At 25.7% G+C, this 19,028-nt stretch overlaps 2 protein-coding genes and 1 non-coding gene across 4 annotated transcripts in view; 1 reads left to right on the top strand and 2 right to left on the bottom strand.

Annotated features, from left to right (window-relative positions):
* Nucleotides 1-313: 313 nt before the first annotated feature.
* Nucleotides 314-5,126, bottom strand: LOC127278108 (rac GTPase-activating protein 1-like). 2 transcript variants are annotated; one of them, XM_051299650.1, is made up of 7 exons: nt 4,961-5,126; nt 4,569-4,748; nt 1,951-2,159; nt 1,578-1,860; nt 1,405-1,470; nt 883-951; nt 314-528 (listed from the first exon to the last, which is right to left on the bottom strand). In XM_051299650.1, exons 2-7 carry the CDS (start codon nt 4,668-4,670, stop codon nt 433-435), a joined length of 825 nt encoding a protein of 274 aa, XP_051155607.1. In that variant the 5' UTR covers nt 4,671-4,748; nt 4,961-5,126; the 3' UTR covers nt 314-432. The 2 variants fall into 2 exon arrangements, with proteins under 2 accessions (XP_051155607.1, XP_051155608.1); XM_051299651.1 differs by having other exon boundaries at nt 4,569-4,745; nt 4,961-5,111.
* Nucleotides 5,127-9,472: 4,346 nt separating this feature from the next.
* On the bottom strand, nt 9,473-9,590 carry LOC127278163 (5S ribosomal RNA). Its single transcript, XR_007842452.1, has one exon. It is a non-coding gene; the product is annotated as a 5S ribosomal RNA (ribosomal RNA).
* Nucleotides 9,591-17,344: 7,754 nt separating this feature from the next.
* The window catches only part of LOC127278103 (cyclic AMP response element-binding protein A), a 52,496-nt gene continuing 50,812 nt past the window's right edge, over nt 17,345-19,028 (top strand). The window contains exon 1 of the mRNA XM_051299643.1: nt 17,345-18,101. The gene's annotated coding sequence lies outside the window, so the exon portion shown is untranslated. The remainder of the gene's footprint in view (nt 18,102-19,028) is intronic.

Raw genomic sequence — 19,028 nt, forward strand, 5'->3', positions numbered from 1 at the left:
TTATGAATTAAATTAAATTATCTTTATTACTATTTCCATGTAGAAATTTCCTTCTCTTTGCTCAAGAATTATCCATGGGCCGCACCCATGGAAATTACATTATTTGACAGTTAAATGGAAATTATATTAAATCAAAATTTAATTAAATATAAAAATTTTTCTATTTAAAAATTCGGCTTATTGTAAAATCTACTACATAAAATTCGGATAAATAAAAATTCAATAATTTTTAATTCGTGAACGAGAAAAATCCCTATACATGTCTAATGTGGAGCGAATGTGGTTCTCAGTATTTCAATAAAAAAACACATAATTAATTTTTTTAATTTGACTTCAAATATGTCAACAAGACATAAATTTTTATTAATTGACAAGTAATTTACATAATAAATAATACTTGAAATATTAACAAATACAATGGTTCATTTTTATTTATTTTTCATTAAAAGTTGATAAATCGTTATTACGTTCAGGATACGGCGATTGTGGTTCAATGTCGCTTTCAAATGATGATTTTGAAGAGCGAAACTAAATAATGAAATATAATTTTTATTTTTTAAGAAAGAATTCCACATGGCAACGAAAATTTTCTGAACATTTAGTAAAAACTTCCGACTGTATTAATTGATTTGCGAAACTCAGTAAAGTTGGTCAAACATTTACTTATAGTATGCGAATATTTTTATACAACCTTTACTAAAATTTTAGCAAAAGAATACTCCGAAGTTTCCACTTCGACAATAATTTTCGATAGCTTTTTTGACAATTAAACAAAAAAAAATGTTCAAAATAAACTATTATTTCAAATATTAAATTTTTAAAAAGTGAATTTCAAAATTTAAATTAAATTAATTAAAAACAAAAATATTAAATAATTTTTACCTTTCCCCCAAAAAAGGAATCGTTTAGTTTGTCTTCATCAAATAAGGATGTTAACCAATCTAACTTAATCTGTTTTTTACGATAAGAAAGGAAAAAATATATTATATTTTTACTGCAAAAAATTATGAGTTCTTATTCAAAAATATTTGTCATAAAACGTCAAAACTCCCTCCCTCACTATACTTTATACAAATTTTATTTAAATGATAAGCTAATATTTTAGGAATTTGTTACATTTATATAGAAGATTCTATCGCTTGACTGACTAGTCAAAATAGAAAACATTACTTTTGTAATTTGACTTATACTATGTTAAAATGATAAAGTTCCCAAAAAAGTGAGGTTATGTGGAGAAATCGATCATAATTTTTTCAAATTTCATTAAAATAGTAATATTAATTCTCTTTACGATAGAAGCTTCTTAAGTATTTTTATAAATATAATTTTAATTTTACAATGGAGTATAACTTAAATTAATTTTCTGTAGCTGATTACTTTTGCGTTTAAGTTTGTAATACTCACAATAGAAGCATAATTAATAATTTCATCCCAGTATTGGTATCCAAGATTCAAAAATTTTATAAAAACCTACAAAAATAAATAATTGAGAAAAAAATGTAAGATATAATATTTAATTAAAAATTGTGAAAGTAATTGATTTTAATGAATTTAAAAAATGTTGAAAATTTAAGTACTTTAATAGCAATATTTCTGGATTGTACGATATCCATGGACTTTATTTTATTATATTCTCCATTAAATAAATTTTTTGCAAACAATAGAGCAAGTAAATGTTCTTTATTAATGTCATCTCGTATAACTCGTAGTAAATGGCACATGAGAAATGCGATAGTGTATTTATTTTTATTCGGAAGCTTTGAAACTACTTTACGCAATAAATTCTTATTATTATTTTCAACAGCTTCTGAAGCTTCTTTGCACAGATTCACTTCAGGAATTAGACCATTATTAAATTTCCTGAAATTAAAAAAATATTTTTAAAGAATGGTCCTTTAAAATACAATTTATTTATTAAGACGTTGCGAATAATATGTAAATTAAATTAACTCGACAATATTGTTGACAACACATGCGGCAAATAAATGAATGTTAATTTCAGATAAAAGGAGAGAATTTTGATACATCATTTTCATCAACTCGTTTACTATTTTTGGCTCATATTTCTTCAAGTAGATTTCTTCTTCTTTCATTCCTCTTTTTTCCACTTCCTGTATGCTTCGTATTATTACTCGAGGTATATAATCCTTAGGAGATGACTAAATGAAATTAATTTTATAAATGTGGAGTATAAATTTAATTGAAAAAGAATTAAATCAAACTGAAAACATTTTTTTTTTTGCAGTGTATAGAAAACCAAAACTACCTCCCAAGTTAGAAACATTTTGTAATGATTGTTATTAAATTTTTAAATAGCTCGTAGTGTCAGGGTCCGATTTAATAATTTTTAACATAATGAATTACAGATTTACATATTTATTTACAAAATAAACGATAATTAGACATTGAAAGAAATCAGATTATTTACAAAAAATAAACATTTCTAAACGACAAAACGATTACAATACAAACAATTACGCGGAGACTATTTACAAACGTGATCTTTCGACGTATAAGATCATTATTTATAATGATAATTTATAATTTGTTTATAATTTTTAATAAATCGCTAAAATATTGTGTTTTTCCATATGAATGGAAGAAGGGAATGATAACTCCAGTTTATAAGTCTGATAATAAAAATAATACCCAGAACTATAGGCCTATAACAATTTTAAGTGTTTTTGCAAAAATATTTGAGAGTGTAATTTATGATAATTTTTATACATCGGTCTCTGAAGCTATAATTGATGAACAGCATGGTTTCGTCAGGGGTAGATCCACTGTAACAAATTTGGGTATTTTTACAACCTTTTTAACAGAAAAATTAGAAAAGGGATTGCAAGTCGATGTTATCTATGCTGATATATCGAAGGCGTTTGATAAGGTGGACCATAATATAATTATAAATAAATTGAAATCACTAGGCATTTCTGACAACATTGTTCTTTTTTTCAAAAATTATCTTTCTGACAGGTATCAGGTGGTAAGGGTTGGTGGTGAATTTAGCGATCCTTTTCTAGCAACCTCTGGGGTATCACAGGGATCACACCTAGGTCCCTTAATGTTCATTTTATATATGAATAATATTAAGGCCAGGTCCAAGTCGTGTCAGCTGTTCCATTGAAACTTCAAAGGAACAGCTGACTCGACTTGGACCTGGCCTTAAGCAAATATTCAGGTACTCCTCGTTCTTACTTTATGCTGACGACCTCAAGTGTTATAAAGTGATTCATCCGTCTACCTTTCAAAAAGATATTTTGAAGTTACAAAAAGACTTAAAAAGACTCCAAAAATGGTGTGTTAAAAATCATTTAAGTATAAACATTAAAAAGAGTTTTGTTGTAACCTTTTCGAAAAAAAGTGTAAATTTATATTTAAACATTGATGGTCATATTTTGGAGAGAGTAAAGAGGGTGCGTGATTTGGGTGTTGTATTTAATAGTAATTTAGTATTTAATGATCATATTACTGAGACTGTTTCAAAAGCCTCTAAAGTCTTGGGTTTTATAATGAGATGTGCCTCTGTTTTTCATAACATGTTAACCATCAGGACTTTATACCTGACGCTTGTCAGAATAATTATAGAATATGCATGTATCAATTGGGCACCTTTCTATGTCTTCCATATAATCAGAATTGAACGTGTTCAGAACAAATTTCTTAGATTTGCTGCGAGATTGCTCAATATCCCCTTTGACGTGCATACACATGATTACAGGGAACTTAGATCGGTATTAAATATACCATTGTTAAATTCACGGTTCTACTTTGCAGATATGGCTTTTTTGTATAGACTTATGAATGGAGCTATCTTTTGTCCTTCACTTCTCTCTATGATAAATTTATCAGTGCCCAGAATGTTTTCTAGGCGATATACATTGTTTTCGGTGGCATTTCACAGAACTAATTATGGTAATAACTCATTGATTGCTAGACTTAGCAGAGAGGCAAACATGATTTCTAACGATATTAATTTCTTTGATAATAATGTCACACGATTCACATCATCATTACGTAATATCTTGCTAAACGAAAACTTAAATATCTTTTCTTAAGTGGCTACCTAGATTTAGTAAAATATAGTATTGTAATTTTTAGATTTAGGAGTACTTTTGTACGAAAGGGCATGTCCCGTTATGTTCCAAATAAATAAATAAAATAAATAAATAAATTATTATAACTTTAAAACTAAGAGCAAAACAGCTTCCAAAAGATTCTAAGTGGTAAGACCACTTTACAAAAGAATTTACTACGGTAAAACCGCTTAGAAATTACTACTACGGTAAGACCGGTAGAAGTGAAGATTCTCACCTGGTGCGCGACTTTTAAAAGCGCTTGGTTCGGTGAAGCGCATGCGCGAGATTTTAGTGGGGATTGCTACTGCAGCGCGCGTGTCGTAAACAAGTACTACGTGACGCTTTCGATCTATCGATATCTCATTTATCGACCTTCGATAAATTTAAACAAATATTTACATTTAAATTTTCAAACGTTCATTACAATTTGCATTAACGGAAGTTGAATTTTTAAATAATTTACTATTAATTATTATTAACAAAACTTACCGGAGAATTTTCATTACTCTCATCCCTGCTCGTATCAGGCTGTCCGTTTAAATGGACAAGTGTACAGAAAAATAAGAGCAGACATTTTTTGAAATGAGCCATTTTTACAAAAATTAAAAAGAATACAAAACCAGAATTTGAGAATTCTATTTCAAATGATGCTGTTGTGTTAATAAACTACTGTAAACACAATGGTTATCAATATTAACATTTAATTTAGTACTTTTTAGTCTAAAGGCACAAACGTGGTGGTTTTAGATATTTCGAAATAGAAACTAAAGCCATGTTTGAAACCTTTGAATAAAAATAAATTTTATATTATATTTCTTTTTTTAAGAAAAAAATTTATTTTTGCATAAGAAAAAATTCGAAAAAATAAAAATGTTTCTTACCTAATGCGAATTCAACACAAATATGCGAATGACATTATTTGCAATGGGTATAAAGACTATTTAAAGACATGCGCTTCGCACATAAAAAAAAATATAACATACTTATCAAAGTTATAAAGTTAAGAACTTTTCTCTCATTCTTTTCTTCTATTCTTAACATTTACACATTAGAAAAATAATATCTTATAAAGCAATAGAATATTTCAATAATTGAAAAAAAATAAATACAGCAAACAATTGGCTCAATAACATTTTGTACTTGAGATGTTAATCAAGTTAAAATTTTAAAGCAGTAAAAATAGTTTAAAATATGCGTCAAAAAAAATTTATATTTTAACTTAGTAACGATTTTTATTGCTTCCTGCTTTTAACATTTGCGATATTGAAATATGTAAAAAGTAAAAATAATATCTTTTAAAATATAAAAATTTACATTTTTGAAACTAAAATTTTAAAGCAGTAAAAGCGTACAAAATAAAATTAACAAAATCAATTTTTAAACATTTCGTTTAAATAATAATTTTTTATTGTTTATCTAAAACCCACTGCAATAGAATCGATTTATTAAAATTTAAATAAATAAATTTATTTATTTATTTAAATATATACATGTTTATAAAAAAATCAAAACTTCATTTTAGTATTGAAATTTTTATTTAACCATACCAATGAATTTTATTCTTTCCATATTGAAATTTTCATTTTCATCATTTTCCTGAATATTTATTTCTTCCCGTGTGGAACTAGTTTTAAATTCATTTCTCTATATTATTTTATTTTTAATATTTATTAATTTATAATTTTTCTATTAATTTTATAATTAAATTTTTGACTATTGAAATACCATTTCAATTCCCCCTTAAACAAATGAATTTTTTTTAACAAAAAAAATTTTAATTAGTATAAAAAAATTAAATTTTAATTGGCAAAAAGAGGAAAAAAAAATTAACTAAAATTTTTTAGAAAAAATTTGCAAAATTTGACTCCATCAATGCCACTTTATTAACGAATGAATTTTTTTTATTTATAAATAAATTTATTCATTTATAGTGAGAAAAAAATTTATTTCTTCATAATTTGTAATATTTTAACAATTTTATGCTCCTGGAGCTATTATCCTATCTTCATCAAAATTCTCTTCCCCCATTACTTCATCATAGTTTATATATGTCGTAGGCCATTAGAAGATTTCACCAGTTAGCTAACTGGCTAGGCGGTTAGCTAACCGGCGCCGAATAGACAAATGAACTTCATTATTACTTGCATTCTTCTATTGGCCTGAGTAGATCCGCCAGTTAGCGAAATGCCTAGGCAGTTAGCTATCAGCCTAAATCATTTTAGGCCATTAGAAAATATGAAACTTTCTTACTGAAATAATAATAAATAATAATAATAAATAATAATAATTTTAATCATTTTTGTGAGTTTCAAACAACTTTCGTAGTTTAAAAGGAATCCGCCTAGATTATAAATTTGTAATCTTGGATTTCTCGTGTTTCATTTGACAGTGTTGTTTTTGTTTCTCTTTTCAAAATTATTTGTTCTCTGTTTGTAACGATATTGTATTTAAATTGATTAATTCGAATAGTAGAATATTATAAATAAGTATTATTAGTTTTCATTTCGCGACCGTTGAGAATTGCAATGTAAAACGAAACGTTGTATTTGTTTTAAATCTGGCACTTTGTGCAATTCTCGCTGCCACCAGAGTCTGCCTTGCTCAAATAAATAAATTTTTTAAAAATAAAATAATTAATGCACCCTGAAAAAATATTTCGTAGTTTGTTAATTTCCTTTCTCGATTATTTCAGTAAGAAAGTTTCATATTTTCTAATGGCCTAAAATGATTTAGGCTGATAGCTAACTGCCTAGGCATTTCGCTAACTGGCGGATCTACTCAGGCCAATAGAAGAATGCAAGTAATAATGAAGTTCATTTGTCTATTCAAAACATTGCTTTCCTAAACGAAATAAAATTAAACGGATAAAAGTTCATATTTTATAAACAAATTAAATAATTTAATATTAAAGGTTACAAAACAAAATGTTTATTTAGACAATGATTTTAATGGAATAATTTGAAACTTGTTACTCGGGAGTTTTGGAGGATGCTGATTATAAATTTGATATCAACTAATATAGTAAATGACGAATATTATTATTTTGCTAATAAATTAAAATTATCGATAGAAAAAAAATGAAAACATGTTGAAAAAATTGGAAGTATTATTATTTTGGCTGCATTGTAATTTTTCCATAAAAGAAAAGTTTTAAACTCGTTAAAAAATGCAAAAAAATATTTTTACTTCATTCCGAAGATTATTATTAAATATTGTTGACTTTGGATTTTATGTTTCTTGTAATAAAAATATAGAAACGTAAAAAAAATTAAAAAGAATTATTGTTGCCTTGCTCTTTTAAATTTCTTTTTTAAACAAGTTTTGAAATCGTTAAAAAGTTTTTTTTAAAAATTATTTTGCCTAAAGGGGCCGTCCATAAACTACGTTACCTATTTTAGGGGAGGAGGAGATCTAAAAAGTATGAAAAATTGGTAACGTAGTTTATGGACGGTCCCAAAGTAGTTGCAATTATAAAATGAAGTAAATACTTCTTAACGAATTAATATAAGAATTGATTATTATCATAATAATGCATACATCAACCCTATAATTAAAAGGGATTCTAAATTGATATCTAATCTGTTTGTAAAAATGATACATGTTTTTCTGTATTTTCAAGGTCATGTGATTGTTATGATTTCACATGTAAATGTTCTCTGCGGACTTTGTCGCAAATACCTACTTGATAGAGTGAGATAAAAATTTTATGTAGATTTCAAAAATAACGTAAGAATTTGTTGTCAAGTGCCGGAGTATATTAATATTTTGTCAAAAAATGTATTCTTAAAAAATTGTATATTTGATGAAATGACTAAAATAGTATTTATAATTTTACAAATCACAAAGGTTTATTTATTTTTCAATATATTAAATAACTTTGTTTATTATTCCCGAAAAAGATATTTCAATATCAAAAATTTACTAGACGAAATCACATTATAGAATCGAGAAATGGAAAAATCTTATAATAATTTAATATTAAGAATTAATGTCTGTAATCCCTTTTTATTTATGTACTTTCGAGACAATGTTGAACTGAAACAAGAAATTAAGAAAAATATCAAGATTTAAGAAAAACTTTGAGAAAAATTGATTATATTGAATATTTTGTATTGGTCAACCTAACCTCAATTTTGATGTCATCAATAATTGGATATTTTTGAAGTTTATTATCGATTATTTGGATATATTTTTATTATTAAATTTGGATCATTTTGAACACATTGATTTTTGGAATTCTCTGGTAAAATTTTATTTTCCATTTATGAATGATATCTCAAAATTATTTAATTGTTTGAATTTTTCAATAATGAATTTTCTTTAAATCTGAATTTAATTTAATTTAGAATTTCAATTTAATTTAATTAATTATTTTATTGATTTTGGAATTATTTAAGAATGAATTTAATTCTCTAAATTTAATTTATAATTTTTATTTAAAAATTGATTGAAATGTCATTCTTTTAATTTTATAATTATTATATCCATTTCCATCTTTTTCCATTCCTCGAATTAAAGAATCCTTTTTCTTTTAAAAAGAAAGAATAAGTAATTATTTTTTTTGCATTATATCGAGTCTACCAAGAATTGGGACTGCGGCAGGCTGAGTAAAAGGAAGACTATTTTAATTTAATTTGAATTTTGAATCATTTCTTTGCTTTGAGTTTCCCTTGATTATTGAATTTGACAGTCTTTGAGTAAAAGCCTGGTGGCCGTGTGTACTCTTCAGACTAATTTGACAATCAAGAATAATTTTGATTTAATTGTAGAATTTGACAGTCACTAAAATAGTTTGCCTGGTGGCCTTGTCTATTTTTCCCGACTAATTCAACGATTAAAGAAAAATTTATTTAATCTATTTAATCAATTTAATTCGTTTGTCCCTTAATTATTTATTTATTTTTATTTTTGTCCCAAGAAAGGACTGGCGCCCAACAAACAATTTATTCAAGTCTTCCTTTTGTAACTTTGATTTAATTAATTGATTTTTTTAACATTCAGCATCATTAAAAATCATTGGTTACAAGTGTAAGTTGACATCAAAAATGACGAACATCACCAGATAGGTTTGTTTTGAATGGAGGTATCAAAATTTGATGATGGTTTCACAACAATAGTCATTTGTTTTCTTTCGTACCGGAATGTTTTTATTTTTGACAGTTTACAGAACAAAATTTGTAAATAATAAATCGTTAATTAAATTAATAGAAAATTATAAAAAATTAATTAATGATTTATTTTATATTTTTTCAAAAATAATAAGAATTAATTAAAAGAAATAATTTTAATAAATAATAAACAAAATAATTAAATTAAATTTGGTAAAATTTTAAATTATGAAATAAAAATTATATATATATTTTTTTAAATTATATAAAAATTAAAAAAAAGGAAGCCAACACTACGCGGTATTCCCAAGCGGTCACCCATCCAAGTACTAACCGCGCTCAATGTTGCTTAACTTTGGTGATCGGACGAGAACCAGTGTAACAACATGAAATGAGCGTTGACTGAAAATATAAGTTTTACAAATTGTCCAAATAGTTGACTGTCAGTCATAACTGTTTTATTTTTTAAAAGAGCTGAAAAAGGTATTAAATTTTAGATTAATAATAACAAATTTTTTAACAATATTTTAAATTTTATTTTAAAGTAATTTCCTTTTTTTAAAATTATTAAAATGTGAATTTTAAAAGAACTGAATAAATTTTATTAATTTAGTTAGTTACAAATGAAATCTTTATTTTATTTTAACATAACCTAAAAGTGAATTTAACTATTAATTAGTTATTTTTATCAAAAAAAAAGTTACTATTTGAATCAGTAACTGACTTTTTGCTGTTTAATTAGTTATAGTCCTAGTAGAGTACTTATTATTCAAAGATTAAAACGATTTATCACAATAGCGACGGGTTGTCAATATGCAGGGGCTTGAAATTTAGATTCTTATGCTTCTGGTTAACATAACTTTCATATATAACTTATACCCAATCAAATTTTTGTATGTTTTTTTAAATGATTTTTCTCTATTTTAAAAATAGAAAAACCAATTTTTTTTTAACTTTTTAGAAAAAAGTATTTCACAAATGAATTAGTAATTGAAGTTATCGACAAAGCAACATCTATTAGATGTCATTTGAACTCTTTGGTTAAAGTTCTTCAATGATAATTAAAAAAAATCAGTATATTGATAAATTTATCGATAATTAATTATTCATATTGAAATTAATTCAGAAAAAAATTTAATTTTTAATCCAAACAAATAAATTGTGAATAAATCCATCAATTTGTAATTATTTTTACAAATTATCATTAGAGTTTTAACGACAGAGTTCAAATGGTATCTAACAGATGGCGCCTTGATGGTAAAGTCAATTACTAAATTACTTGTAAATAAATATTTAGGTAATATTACCTTCATATTACAATAACATTAACTGAACATTACATTGCAATATTATCACAATATTACCTCAACATTACCTGAACATAACATTGTAATATTACTTCAATATTAACTAAACATTATATCGTAATGTTACAACAATTTTACACCCATGTTATATGTAATATAACGTATAATATTTTCTATATTACATGAGGTAATATTACCTCCATATTACACTAATATTACCTGAAACACACATTGAAATATTACTTTAATATCACATCAATGTTACTTTTGAACATTACATTGCAATGTTACTTCAATTTTTCCATGTAATATTACGGTTAATATTACCTCAATATTACTTTAATATTATCTGAATATTACATTGTAATATTACACTAATATTACTTCAATATTACCTGAATATTATACTAATATTACATACCCAAGTAATAGCACGTAATATTATAGTAATCAGGGTGGCGATAATTTTTATAATTATTATTATAAATTCCCAGTGATTTCCCGGTTTTTCCCGGTCAATTTTTTGTATTTCCCGGTCAAAAATTTTATAAATAATTTATCTCTTTTACACACAAAAATTACCACTTTTTTTTAAGAAACATCAAATTTTTTTATTTTTTAATATTATCTCTTCTAATAAATTTTAATAATGCACTATTAAAAAAAATAATTAAATATGTTCAGTTGGGGTAAATGGGGACAAGAGATGTTGGAGCTTAATTTACAGTTTTAAAATGAAGTTCAACGTCAATATTTTAACCTCAGATCACCTGCAAGAGGTTTTGAGTATTGCCATATAAGCTTTTATCTTGACAATTGGCAGCAAGATAAAAAAAGTTATCGTTCAATGCATAAAAACTTGAAAATCAAAGTCAAACTGTTTCAGTATTTTATCTCGCATTTGAAAAAAAGACAGACTTAAAAATCATATAAAAATTTTTTCTTATTCCTTATGATTTCCATAACAGAAATTCACTTGATTTTTTCTATTTTTGTCAATATGGTTAATAATAACAAACTTGACCTATATTTATCCTAAGAATTTGAAAACTCGGGATAAATGGGGACAGCTTGTTATTATTAACCAAATTGACAAAAATTCAAGTGAATTTTTGTTATCGGAGTCATAAGGAATTTTAAGTCTGCTTTTTTTTCAAATACTGAAATAAAAAAAATAAATAGAGGACATAAATCAAGAAAACTTAATGAATTTATAAGAAAATTTTGAAGTTCGTCCGCCATATTAAAAATTTTTTTCAAGTTTTTTCATCCCTTAATACAGTAATATATTTAAGGAAACTTTTTTCATAAACCTTTTTTAAGACCAGGTCCAAGTGAGGCAGCGCCATCTACATTGATACTAAAATTTTGGAAAATTTTTAACAGCCTTTTCTTGAAAACAAGATGGTAAAATGCTTTTTCCTTTATGGATAATTGATTATTGACAAGATATACACCAGCTAAAACTTTTTTTGAGTTAAAATAATAAAAAAAATTTCATGTCAATAAATTAAATATGAGCACTTTTTTCACAAAAACTGTAACAGTACATTCTCAGAAATTACAATCAAAAATGCAATTTTCATTTGGAAAATTAATAAACGCTAAAAAATACACGACCTAAGATTTACCAAACACGAAAATAACAAAAAAAAATTTTATTAAATATTTAACATATTGATACTGCTGTACTGATTGTGACAGCCCTTTGGTAGATTATGTATTTCAGGTGGTTAGCAACAGCGCCAATCTCCTCCTTTCGGCAAAACTCCGAAACGTCTGGTGACATATATAACCTGCCAAACGGCTGTCATAATGAGTAAAATATGTTATGTTAAAATACTTTTTTTTTGTTATTTTCGTGATTGGTAAATCTTAGGTCGTGTATTTTTTAGCGTTTATTAATTTTCCAAATGGAAATTGCATTTTTTATTGTAATTTCTGAGAAAGTACTATTACAGTTTTTGTGAAAAAAGTGCTCATATTTAATTTATTGACATGAAATTTTTTTTATTATTTTAACTCAAAAAAAGTTTTAGCTGGTTTATATCTGGCCAATAATCAATTATCCATAAAGGAAAAAGCATTTTACCATCTTGTTTTCAAGAAAAGGCTGTTGAAAATTTTCCAAAATTTTAGTTTCAATATAGATGGCGCTGCCTCACTTGGACCTGGCCTTGTGCTATCCCTATATATACCCCAAATTTTAGGAAGTTTTCTAAATCTTGGGATAAATGGGAACAGTCAATTTCATGTTGTTAAAGCTTATCTAAATTTTTTTTCTGCTGCATAAAATTAATCCTGGGAATGTAAATAATAACTTTTTTAAAAAAACCGCAAATATTACCTTTTAAAGGATGAAACTTACGTAATTTGTGAAAAATAGGGATTTTGTCCCCAATTACCCTAACTGACCCTACTTTATTTAAAAATACATTTTTCTAAGAAATGAATGCAGCAAGATGTAATAATAACATTACTGTAATATTATTAAATATTTTTCTATATTACATTCGAATATTGCACCAATATTACGTCAATATTACATTTATCATTACGTGTATGTTTATCTTAATATCATCTGTAATATTACTTCAATATTAAATTTTGATATTAATTCAAAATTGCTCCAGAATTACACAAATATTACCTAAATATTTCATTGTAATATGGCATAAATATTACCTCAATATTACCTTTAATATTACCTTGAGGCGAACATTTTAATACTACTATAATATTACAGTAGTATTACAATGTAATATCACAAATCTTTAATTATCATAATATTACTGAGCAATGTATAGCATGTAATATTACAGTAATATTACCGATTAATATTGAAGTCATAACAAAATGTCCGCCTTATGGTAATATTACCGGCTAATAATACTATGAGGCGGAAATTTTAATGAATGTAATATTACAGTAATATCACTGAAACATATTACAGTAATATTGCAATAATATTACCGAAAAATATTACAGTAATATTGCAGTAATATTACAGTAAACTTACATTAATATTACAGTCATATTAAAATATCCGCTTCAAGGTATTATTAACCGTTAATATTACTGTGATATTACAAAAATGCTACAGTAATATTACAGCAATATTACAAAAAATTACAAAAACTACTTAATAATATTTCACTAATTAATTATTTTTTTCTGCTTTATCATAAAAAACTTTGAAATTTTTATGTATTTCAAAAAAGCTTGTAATATTAAAGTAATGCAACTGTAATATTACAGTAATATTAACCGGTAATATTACTATGACACAGACTTTTTAATATTGATGTAATATTATGTGAAATATTTTTCTATATTATATTGTAATATTGCACCAATATTACGTCAATATTACATTTATTATTACCTTAATATCACGTGTAATATCCTAAGTTGCACGTTATATTACAGTAATATTACCCGGAGACATTACTGCAATTTTACATTGATATTAAAATGTCCGCCTCATGGTAATATTACCGGATAATGTTACTGTAATATAACACGGTAATATTAAGGCATTATTACTATAATATTACAGTAACATTACAGTAATATTATACAGTAATACTAAGGTATTAATACACAAGAATATTGCAGGGATATTAGAAGAATATTATTTCACGAAAAAAATTTACCCAACCGGGGAATCGAACCCCGAACTCAAGGCACACAAGTCCAGAGTTTTACCAACAGGCTACACTGACTAGTGCTACAATATATGTACAAATGACTAGCTACAATATATTTATGATTGTGATGCTTTATGAGTAACTCAAATCAATCTGTAATATTACTGTAACATTACCGTAGTATTACAGTAATATTACTCGGTAATATCACCATTAGGGTGTACATTTTAATAACACTGTAATATTCCAGTAATATTACCGGGTAATGTTACTGTAATATTACAGTAATATTACGTACTAGTTGGGGTTACTTTAATATTCAATTTTGATATTAATTCAAAATTACTTCAAAATTACACCAATATTACCTTAATATTATCTTTAGGCAAACATTTTAATTCTACTGTAATATTACAGTAGTACATATTACAACGTAATATCACGAATCTTTCATTTTAATATTACTGACCCATGTAGCACGTAATACTAATATTACAGTAATGTTACTGTAATACTACAGTAATATTGCTGTAATATTACACATATTAAAATGTCCGCCTCATGGTAATATTGCCGGTTAATTCCACACAGCACATGATATTTCCTTAATATTTCTGCAATATTTCATTGAAATTTTGAAATATTCCAATATGCGAAGTCCTTGAAATATTGCTGAAATTAGGGAAATGTCCGCCTATAAGAAATAGTACCCTTGTAATTTTAGTGAAATATTTCATTAAAATATTCTAGTAAATTTTCAATTTAAATAATGTGTACTGGTCGATCTCAATTTCTATGGCCTGTACAGCTGCGTAGTAGTAGTTTTTGATTTTCTAGGATCCTAAGGTGTTGAACATGTAAGAAAATAATGATTGATTTCATATTTTAAAAAGTTTCTAACTTTCCTTGAAATATTTTCTAAATATTGCAGAGTCTTCATGTGTAATATTGCAGGAGTCTTAGAGTGTAATATTTCAGCAAAATTGCACGACAATATTTCTTATAGGCGGACATTTTTCTGTTCTCATCAACATTTCATGAACCTTATGCATTGAAATATTTCAAATCTTTCAATAAAATATTCATAACATGAGGCGGACATTTTAAAATATGACTATAATATTACAGTAATATTACCGGGTAATATTAAAGCAATATTACTGTAATATTACAGCAGTATTGCAGTAATATTACCGGGTAATATTAAAGCAATATTACTGTAATGTTACAGCAGTATTGCAGAAATATTAACCGGTAATATTACTGTAATATTACAGTAATGCTACAGTAATATTATCGGTTAATATTACTGCAATACTGCTGTAACATTACAATAATATTGCTTTAATATTACCCGGTAATATTACTGCAATATTATTGTAATGTTACAGCAGTATTGCAGTAATATTACACGTGATATTAAGGTAATAATAAATGTAATATTGACGTAATATTGGTGCAATATTACAATATAGAAAAATATTTCACGTAATATTACAGCAATATTAAAAAGTCTGCGTCATAGTAATATTACCGGTTAATATTACTGTAATGTAACTATTGTATTACTGTAATATTACAGTAGCATTACTGTAATTTTACAAGCCTATTTGAAATACATAAAAATTTCAAAGTTTTTTATGATAAAGCAGAAAAAAAAATTAATTAGTCAAATATTATTAAGTTGTTTTTGAAATTTTTTGTAATATTGCTGTAATATTACAGTAGCATTTTTGTAATATTACAGTAATATTAACGGTTAATAATATCTTGAAGCGGATATTTTAATATGAATGTAATATTAATGTAATATTAATGTAATATTACTGTAATATTTTTCGGTAATATTACTGTAATATTATGATAATCAAAGATTCCTGATATTTCATTGTAATACTACTGTAATATTATAGTAGTATTAAAATGTTCGCCTCAAGTTAATATTAAACGTAATATTGAGGTAATATTTATATGTCATATTACAGTGAAATATTTAGGTAATATTTGTGTAATTTTTCTGTTCTCATCAACATTTCATGAACCTTGCATTGAAATATTTCAAATCTTGCAATGAAATATTCATACCATGAGGCGGACATTTTAAAATATGACTATAATATTACAGTAATATTACCGTGTAATATTAAAGCAATATTACTGTAATGTTACAGCAGTATTGCAGTAATATTAAAGGAATATTAGTGTAATGTTACAGCAGTATTGCAGTAATATTACTGGGTAATATTAAAGCAATATTACTGTAATGTTACAGCAGTATTGCAGTAATATTACTGGGTAATATTAAAGCAATATTACTGTAATGTTACAGAAGTATTGCAGTAATATTAACCGGTAATATTACTGTAATATTACAGTAATGCTACACTAATATTACAGTAATATTACCATGAGGCGGACATTTTAAAATATGACTATAATATTACAGTAATATTACCGTGTAATATTAAAGCAATATTACTGTAATGTTACAGCAGTATTGCAATAATATTACAGGAATATTAGTGTAATGTTACAGCAGTATTGCAGTAATATTACAGGAATATTACTGTAATGTTACAGCAGTATTGCAATAATATTACAGAAATATTAGTGTAATGTTACAGCAGTATTGCAGTAATATTACAGGAATATTACTGTAATGTTACAGCAGTATTGCAGTAATATTACCATGTGGCGGAAATTTTAATATTACTGTAATATTACAATATAATGCTACACTAATATTACAGTAATATTAATCTGTAATATTACAATGTGGCGGAAATTTTAATATTACTGTAATATTATATGCTACTTGGAATAACATTTATCTAACTAATGATGATAAAAAAAAGAAGAATAAAAAAAACATGTTACTTTTTTGGTAAAAGTGGTTTTTCCCCCTTCAAAAAAATGTCATATGCACGACTGAATTATATAGAATTATATGTATATTTTGTTTGTTTTTTTTTTTTTTTTTTGAGGGGGCCTATAGTTAGTCGCTGTACGATCCTGATTGCTATATAAGAAGCCGGCATTGCCCAAAGTCGAATGCGCGCGCATTCGTGATTGGTAACAGGTGGTTCACGGTGGTTGGTTGAATTTTCCGGCACTCTCCTTCAACGAACGTTGTTGAAGCCGGCATCACACTGCATGGTATAATACTGTCTGTATATATATATATATAGTTCCTGTAAACCACGTGCATACCAACTTACATTCATAGCAAGCGAAGTTAACTGCTGTTCAGGCAGTTGGTTATAGTTCATTCGCGCGACAGACGCGCCCACAGATGGACGTCTGTATTTATTCTAAACGTTTCAAATTATTATTCACACAATTATAAATTTTTTTTTGCAAAATTTTTTGAAAAAAGTGAAAAAAAAAACAGTGTATGTGTAACTAAATTGTAATAATTAAAATTTTTTTTCGGCGGGAATTTTGAAATTGTTTTAAAAAATTGTGAATCGCGTGATACTAATTTTTAGGGGGGTAAATTCAAAAAAAAAAAAAAAAATTATAATAATTTAATTTAATTTACATTTTGCCGGCCCTGAAAGTGGTACTGATTGCGCGAGTGTCGGCATCGATCGGCGCGCGACTTATGTTTCTTCAGTGAGTGTTTAGCAGATTCAGTGCGCGGTTACGTATTTACTATATATATATTGGGAACCACCCCCTTAATTCAGGAATTACTTTCCACCCCCTCTCCACCTCTTTTCTGTCAGTTTCTCAACAGCCTGTTGATCTATTTCCTATCATATATATATATTTTTTTATATATATATATATATAGAAAAAAAAATATTCTAGTCCTCGTGAGTGTGTTTTGAACTTTTAAAATCTTTTCTCTCATTTAAAGGAAGAACCTTTCAAGGTCTATAACCGGTATCTTATATAGAAATTCCACTGGATCACGAGGCCACAATATACCGTTTACACTATATACACAATAGGGTGAGTTTTCTCTTAAAAAAAAAAAAAAAAAAAAAAAAATTATTTAAATCCAGATGTTTCAATTTTTTTTGATGAAAAAACAATGGTTTTATTTTTTTCATCTAAAAAAATTTTATTTTGAAAAAAAAAAAATTGTAATTAAGAGACAAATTTTGAGGGGAGGGGGGAAATAAATTTTTTTTTCCACCATTTAAAAATTTAATTGAAAAACGTGTATGAATTGTTGGGAACACGTGCTTTTTAGATTGCAGCGCCGCCATCTTGAATTATGCGTTTTAACACTTAATAAAACAGATGGTTGATTATAAAAAAGCTCGTCTTAAAATTTTTTCTATTATGTATAGATATTTTCTTTTTTTTTTTTTTTGTTTTCAATATCTTTTAAAATAAAATAACCCCTTCATTTATAATTTTAAAAAGAAAATTATGGAAAAATTTTTTTTTAATTTACCTTTTTTTGAGAAATTAATAAATAACTAATAGTAATAATATAATAATAATAATAAAAAATAATAATATAGTAAAAAAAAAATGAAAAGATAATAAAATAATAAATGAATAATAAATAAAGTAGAAAAAAAAATAGAAAAAATTAATTTAAAATTAAATTAATCAATTATCATTTATTATATTATTTAATTAATTATTATTTTTAATAAAATATTTTCAAAAATTCTAAAATAAGATTTTTCTCTTATCGCATTTTTATATAAATGGACTTGGAATCACATTTCAAAAGTTACCAGATGGTTGATAATAATTTTGTGTATTCCAAAATATCCCTTTTCTCACGAGATTAAATTATCAAAAATTTCTTCTAAAATACAAAGAAAAAAAAAAGTTACCAAATAGTTCAAAAAAAAAATTTTTTTTTTTTTCTAAATTAGTGATTAAAAAAAAAATAAATTAAAATCAGTTGTAATCGGA

The sequence above is a fragment of the Leptopilina boulardi genome, unplaced genomic scaffold (assembly GCF_019393585.1).
Source record: "Leptopilina boulardi isolate dan_hultmark-lab unplaced genomic scaffold, ZJU_Lbou_2.1 LbouV2_195, whole genome shotgun sequence".
In the NCBI taxonomy this organism is placed as follows: domain Eukaryota; kingdom Metazoa; phylum Arthropoda; class Insecta; order Hymenoptera; family Figitidae; genus Leptopilina; species Leptopilina boulardi.

Excerpts from the sequence above, each read along its gene's own strand:
- LOC127278108 (XM_051299650.1), bottom strand. The coding sequence starts at position 4,670 with ATGGCTCATTTCAAAAAATGTCTGCTCTTATTTTTCTGTACACTTGTC. Across the intron at positions 1,471-1,577 it reads CCAGAAATATTGCTATTAAA|GTTTTTATAAAATTTTTGAA; the intron begins GTACTTAAATTT and ends TTATTTTTGTAG. Across the intron at positions 529-882 it reads ATTCCTTTTTTGGGGGAAAG|TTTCGCTCTTCAAAATCATC; the intron begins GTAAAAATTATT and ends TTCATTATTTAG.